The following is a 7,757-nucleotide window of genomic DNA, read 5'->3' as shown; positions in this document are numbered from 1 at the left end:
TGTCTCCAGGCCCTGTCCGCACACAGATCCTGCCATTTTTACTCTCCTGTCTTTTGGACAGGTGCCGGCCCTGTTACTTCCTCAGCCATCACTCCACTGGATTCCTGTGTATTCACCGTACCTGAAATTCTTCAACTAAGTTACAAAAGGTGACTCCTGGCACAACGGACACTCTGAAGTGGAAAAGCTCGGAGCCCTGTGGAATAAACGTACCGGGTCATTAGCAGCATCGACAGGTATGTCCCTTTAAGTAAAAGTATACCCCGGGGCCCCTCTCCCCACAGATGCTGCATTAAAGATTCCAGTCCCCTGAAGGCTCTGAGCATACACTGTATTTGCAAAGTAAAAAATGGAGGGAGAAGGACAAGAGTTTGAAACAGAGAGATCTAGTCGCTGCTCCTGCACTTTTAGAACGAAGACACAGAGATATGAAACCCAACATGGCCTTGATGCATACATTGAGCTAATCCTCATATTCGTGGTTTTAATAGGTCCCCTCACTTTTATTGGCTGTCTCAACAGTTACTTAGATCATACCGACTTCATGTGTCTGAATAGGCAGCTGGAGCCAGAGCCCATTTCCCCCTAACTTTTGGAAACACCCTTCTGCTCCACCTTGATAGATAACGTATTGGTCTTGTCTATCAGCTCAAAAAACCATAAGTTAATGCTAAATTCAACTTTCAGATACCTTTAGAAATAATAACATCGAAGGGAATGGAGAAAAGATAAACATTCTCCATATACTTTAAGAATGCTGTTTCCACTCTCCATATATTTTCAGGATGCTGTTTATCCATATATGTTAAAACTAAGACCAATCTTAGTCTAGACCATTGGTTCTCAACCTGTGGGTTGTGACCCCTTTGGCGGTCAAACGACCCTTTCACAGGGGTCGCCTAAGACCATCCTGCCTATCAGATATTTACATTATGATTCATAACAGTAGCAACATTACAGTTATGAAGTAGCAACGAAAATAATTTTATGGTTGCGTCACAACATGAGGAACTGTTTACTTCTGTATGTGCACTAACCAGGGATTGAACCCATACCGTGGAGTATTGGGATGATGCTCTAACCAACTGAGCTATCTGGCCAGGGCTAGACATATACATTTTATATAAACTCAAAACAAGAAAAACAAAAATGCTGCCAACTTACCTTTATGCTTATGTTGAGGCCTACAGGATTATATACTGGAACATGAAGACTAGATTCTAAGTAATTTTTCAGTCTCTTTACATTTTTTGGTACAGTGTGTTCTAAAAGTACATGAAGTATATTTTAGGCCCACGTATGCTATTTTCTCACTTTGTATAAAACTTGTTACAGACATTGAGATACAACAAAAGGTTTCACTCCATGACATGACTAAGCTATCCTGTATTTTCAGTTCTATTTGACTTTGTGGAGTACACATTTACGGGAGATTAGGCCTCATATCTTGCATTACATCTTTTCAGTGGCATTATTGAAACAGACAAGACCTCTCATCACCTACATTCAGGCTGGCCTTTCTTTCCAGCTCCATGCTCATGACCAGTCCTAACCTACACATACTTTGTGTCTTTGGCAATGAGATAACTTCAGCATCACCTTAGTGCAGTGATTCTCAACCTGTGGGTCGCGACCTCTTTGGGGGGTTGAACGACCCTTTGACAGGGGTCGCCTAAGACCATCGGAAAACACATATATAATTACATATTGTTTTTGTGATTAATCACTATGCTTTAATTATGTTCAACTTGTAACAATGAAATTGGGGGTCACTACAACATGAGGAACTGTATTAAAGGGTTGTGGCATTAGGAAGGTTGAGAACCACTGCCTTAGTGGTTGGTAAGTGATTTAAAATAAGGTGGCTGGAAAGTTTCACAATAGGATAATTGAAACCTTTTCCCAAAAAAGTTATCAGTTATTCCTGCCTTTCTTATAGTTCTTTCTAAACCCAGATGTGTAGAGTTGGAGTTAGAGATTGCAGGATCTAAAGAGAAAAAAAGCTATGATTGTAGCATTTGCCAATTGCTGTGGTGTAAATACTCTCACCATAGCTAATTTCAAGCTACCAGTGGTTTAAAAACCAGTATTCAAAATGCTTGAAGGCTTAAGAATCAGTGCTCAAAAGTTGGTAATAGCAGTTTCCAGCATACCATAGAGAATGGGATGTTAGTTAAAGCAAAATATTTAGGTTTATTAATTTTTCATTCCAAAAATGCATATGTTGGGTAGAGTAAGACTCACTGAATATCAAAAGTCTTGATATTTGGTAACATTAATGACTGATCAAAATTTCATTTAACGCTATTGATCTATCACTTGATCGCCTTAAAGTATTCATACATAAACAATCACAAAACCTGCAACAAAAGCCTACATATTTGAGGTAAAATTGAATTGTGGAAAATTTCATTCTTATTTCAAAAATTTTCAGTATCTTTCCAATTATTTTACCATGAAATCTTTAAGAAATTTCCTTATATAATTAGAAGATACATCCAATAGATTATCTGGCAACACCGTTTGTAGTCTCCTGTGAAAGGGGACACTTAGGCCAACATGTAGCAGAAATCCAATCAATCATTTTTGCTACAAATCTACAAAAGAGAGTTCAAATATTCCACATTTAAATTCTTCAAAAATGTTTTATGCCATAGAGTCTAGGTCACTGGAAGTGATGATGAAATAAGTGGAAGATAATAGAAGTAGAATGAATAGCAATGTGTCAACTGATTCAAATTCTTTTCCAAAGATCTCCTGGCTGTCTTTTGTGCAGTTCTTGTAAACACTTATCTAGGTAATAACAACACCACTTATAAGATAAGAATAATTATAGAAAAGAAGCAACCCCTACTGATTTCCCAGTGTTTCCTCCCATTCACTTCCATCACAGTAACCAGATATGGAGTTTCCATTGGGAAGTGTCCATCCTCACTGTAAACATTCAAAATAATTGGATATTGCAGAACTGGAAACTTAAAACGAGGAACCTAAAAGACAAATGCCAAGAATGAATGTAAATTTGGAAACTTCAATACTAATTTGATTTCCTGGTAAGGAACGCATAGCTACATTCCCAAGAGTCTGGCTACTCTAAATGAAATGGGATTCTTATATACAGCAGAATCAATGTGAACTCCAAAAGTAATATGCAAACATGTGCTAACAAAATTCATAACTTCCTATGGGCCTTTTTCACAGGACTCGACTTTTTTGACTAACCTATATATCCCATAAGACACTGCATGGCCTGGATACTGTCTGGCTCCCTCATACCTCTCTCCCTGTCAGTCAAATACCATGCACAAAGGCCAGAGATGGGGAAGGGTTCAGTAACTGTGCTCAACATTATTAGTTATTAGCGAAAGACAAATCAAAACCACCAGGAGGAACCATTTCATACCCATTAGGGTAGCTATCACAATTTATTACTGGTAAGCAGCTTACAAAGCAAGGAGACAAAATTCAGAAAGGCTTATTATTATTGGACTTTTTCCCCTTCTTGGGGATTTTATTTACTCAGGCTCTGGAGTCAGGGTTCAAATCTAACTCGATCACATATGAATGATGTGACCTTTGGCCAATTACCTGGCTTTGCTGTTCTTCAAATGAAATCATGGTGACAGCTCAGAGCAGTGTTTAGTAGATAGTAAATGCTCGAGAAATATTATTGTAATTCAGCAAGGGGGGAATTGTAGAGGTATGTAACATCAGCACTCATAATTTCTTGACTGTGACCCTATGCCCATTTTGAGATAATTCACTTAATATAATGCTATATATTTTATTACATGTAAAGATAAATCACTTAAAAAATACATATAGTCTTACAAGACATTTGAAGTAGATCTACTTGAAAGCACTAAGTACACACTGAACTTAGCTAATGCAAACACCAACATGAACTTGATACATCTTTGAATGCTTTGAGACTAACAGAAGGAAATATTTGAGACAACCCATCCTCTTCACCAACATATTATACTGTCACTAGAGGCCTGGTGCACGAAATTCGTGCACTCAAGGGAGTCCCTCAGCCCGTCCTGCACCCTCTCACAGTCTGGGAGCCCTCGGGGGATGTCCAGCTGATGGCTTAGGCCCACTCGGCCTAAGCACTGGACATTTTTAAAGCTGGACATTCTTAGCACTGCTGTGGAGGCAGGAGAGGCTCCCGCCACCGCTGCGGTGCTTGCCAGTTGTGAGCCAGGTTTCTGGCTGAGTAGTGCTCCGGCGGTGGGAGTGCACCGACCACCAGGGGGCAGGTCCTGCATTGAGCATCTGCCCTCTGGTGGTCAGTGCACGTCATAGTGACCAATTATTCTGCCATTCAGTCGATTTGTATATTAGCCTTTTATTATATAGGATGTATTTTGCTACCACTACCAGACTGAACTTCTTGACAATAAGGGTTTCAACTTCTATTATCCACGACCTGATATACTAAATATTTTTGATGAATCAATGTTTGCCGTACTGTAGTGGATGAGGTGTTTGATACGTTACAAATTGTTTTCATGTAGATATGAATGGGTATATTTATAAGAACCTGTGAAATGGACAGGGCAGTGCAAGTATTGTTCTATTTTACAGGTGATGTTAATTAACTTGTGTGGGGAGAATTAAATCCAGATCTTTTTAGCTCTGTATCACATTTAGTTCTATATCATAAGAAGACATTATTTCTAAGTCATAGTTTTCATATGTAACCAAAATGCACATTTCAAAAAATCGAAGCAATATGAAGGCATTCTGTCTTCAGGTAATTAAAAATTACCTTACCTTTTCTCTGCAATCTGAGAAAGCAACAGCATATGAAAGCTTCTGATCCTTTGTGCAATTACACTGCTTCCGATTAGACTTATTAGCACACTGTTTGAATTTACCAGATTTCTGCAAATAGAATTAATACAGGTTGACTTTTTTTCCTGTGGCAGGATTTCTATAAACTGAGTAAAACTTCAATAAATATTTGTCCCTTGAGTAAATAAAGTCCCCAAGAAAGGGGGAAAAGTCCAATAGTAATAAGTCTTTCTGAATTTTGTCTCCCGCCTCCCCTTTGTAATTTGATCCCAAGTATCACTCAGTTGCTTGCCAGTAATAAATTGTGATCGCTTTCCTAATGGATGTGAGATGATGTCTCATGGTGGTTTTGATTTGCCTTTTAACTAATACTGTTGAGCAAAGTCACTGAGCCCTTCCCCAACTCCGTGTGGTATTGCCTCATCCTGGAATGCTCTTTGTCTGCCCTTTACCCTCTGCACTCCTCCTCATCTCCCCTTGCTTGGTTAACCCTACTCATCTTCAGTCTGGTTCCCTCGGACTAGGTTAGGCATCCCTGGACCACAGTCGTAATGTGTGTTTTGTGTGTCTCCACTATATGTCTATCTTAAACTTTAGGATAAGGATCAACTGGGAGATTTTTTTTTAATTCAGATTTCAGGACTACACCCCATCATTTCTGATTCAGTAGCTATGTGGTGAGAATGAGAAAGCTGTGTTTTTAGAAATATTCCCAGGTGATTCTGGTTCCGGTTATGCATGGCCATGCTGCTCACAAACACTGCACTGGATACGTAATGCTATTTAGTTTGTGTAACTTTTTCCTTAATGCCCGTTCTCCCCCCATTAGAGTGTAGATCCATAAAGGTATCATGCTTATCATGTTTATTGCTGTGTCTTCAGAGAATGTCTGATAACACTGGGAATGCTGAAATGAACATTTGTTGCATTTCAAAAGCTGCATAAAAAACTCTCATCTACTTAGGTGTATATTAAATACATTTCTTATTCAACTCTCCTCTGCCCCAAACCTGATAAAACCCCTAAAGATTCCCATGTAAGCCCTAACCGGTTTGGCTCAGTGGATAGAGCGTCGGGCTGCGGACTGAAGGGTCCCGGGTTTGATTCCGGTCAAGGGCATGTACCTTGGTTGCGGGCACATCCTTAGCAGGAGGTGTGCAGGAGGCAACTGATCAATGTTTCTCTCTCATCGATGTTTCTAACTCTCTATCCTTCTCCCTTCCTCTCTGTAAAAAAATCAATAAAATATATTTTTAAAAAATTCCCATGTAAATACAGTAAGGTCATATTTCAATAGATGAGGCTTACCTCTAGTGATACAAGGCTTACTAGTATCTTTGTGAGAAACTGGAAGCGAAGAACTTAGAATTATAGTTGCTCATCGCCTGGAGTAGAGCTTATCTTGAAATCCAAGATTCGATAAGAAGTCAACCTCCTCATGTTGTATGTGTGTGTAACAACATGTATGTGAATGTGTATTATTAGTTCGTTCAACAATTTGTAAGCATTCCCCATGCCTGGCACTGCTCTTGGTACTAAAGATACAGAAGAGAGCAAAATAGGAGTCTTCACCCCCGACCTCTCCTTGGCTCCCATTAGGATTTCAAATGGGCTAAATGGGATGGGAGCATCTTTTCTCAAATGAGAAGAGCCCCCAGACCCATCTCACATCTCCGGCACAGGGACAAGCATGGTGTCCATAGCAAAGAGGGGTGCTTGTCCCAACGTAGGCACATTTACACTCGTGGAGAGGTTCTGCCTGGAAAACAACCCAGCAGCACTCGCCCTCTCTGGAGTGTGAAGTGAACTGGGTAGAGACTAGAGGACAAGTACATTATAGGGTAGCTTCTTGAGGAAATTTTATAGATGCCGGTGGAATCTCTCTCTAGAAAAATGCACCTACCTGCCTATTTATGTGTACAAACAGACATTCATATCCATTCATGAACTCCCTCTCTCTCTCTCTCTCTCTCTCTCTCTCTCTCTCTCTCTCTCTCACACACACACACACACACACACACACACACAATGACATAAAATGGCTTATTTTGTTAAAAGCTCTCCATTGTCTTCCCATCTCACGGAGTATAAGCCAGATTCTTACAATGATTTATAAGGTCGTCTGTGACTTGGCCTTGGCATTACATAGGACCTGATTTCCCCCAGGTCGATCTGCTCATGCCTCACTCGCCTCCTCAACCTGCAATGTTCTTTGTTCTCAAATATGTCAGGCATATTTCCAACTCTGGGCCTTTGCAGTTTCAAACAATTCGTCTGTCTGGAACGCTCTTCTGTCGGAGGCGACACGGCACACTCCGTCACTGTTCTTAGGTTTTTGCTTAAATGTTACATTCATTGCGAAGCCCTCCTTAACCACTCTGCTTAGAGCTGTAATTCCCATCTCCACATTACTCATCCCCACCCCCCTGCCTTATTCCTTGCCTTATTTTTCCTTGTTGTATTTATTACAATTTCACATATTTTATTCATTTATTTTATTTATTGTATTCCATTAAAAAAAGTAAACTACATAAGGCAGGGTTGGTGTGTGTGCTGTTTTTTTAAAAAAATCTATTTTGTTCTCTGACCTCTTTAGAGTCCTTGATTCTAAAACCATATACAGGAGTAGCAGTAAAATGAAAGAAACTAAAGTAGTAGTAGGAGAAATGGGTAGCAGCAGTAGTAGTATTAATTATCATCATTATCACCACTATCATCACCACCACTAGCACCATTAATCACCACCACCATCATTATCACTATCATCATCACCATCATCACTACCACCATCATCATCACCATCATCACTACCACCACCATCACTATCACCATCATCACCACCACCATTATCATCATCACTATCACCCCCATCATCACCATCATCTCTACCACCACCATCATCATCATCACCATCATCATCATCATCATCACTATTGTTGAGTAACACTCCCTCCACG

At 39.9% G+C, this 7,757-nt stretch overlaps 1 protein-coding gene across 1 annotated transcript in view; it reads right to left on the bottom strand.

Annotated features, from left to right (window-relative positions):
- Window positions 1–7,757, bottom strand: part of CATSPERB (cation channel sperm associated auxiliary subunit beta) — a 77,043-nt gene that overhangs the window by 2,800 nt on the left and 66,486 nt on the right. The window contains exons 22-25 of the mRNA XM_015571279.1: window positions 4,780–4,890; window positions 2,855–2,990; window positions 1,165–1,265; window positions 122–196 (exon numbers count right to left, since the gene is read on the bottom strand). Coding sequence (XP_015426765.1) covers window positions 122–196; window positions 1,165–1,265; window positions 2,855–2,990; window positions 4,780–4,890 — 423 coding nt within the window. The remainder of the gene's footprint in view (window positions 1–121; window positions 197–1,164; window positions 1,266–2,854; window positions 2,991–4,779; window positions 4,891–7,757) is intronic.

Source organism: Myotis davidii, unplaced genomic scaffold, assembly GCF_000327345.1.
Source record: "Myotis davidii unplaced genomic scaffold, ASM32734v1 scaffold732, whole genome shotgun sequence".
NCBI classification, from domain to species: Eukaryota; Metazoa; Chordata; class Mammalia; order Chiroptera; family Vespertilionidae; genus Myotis; species Myotis davidii.
The sequence above is the reverse complement of the archived record's forward strand: the minus strand, read 5'-3'. Positions and strand labels throughout refer to the sequence as shown.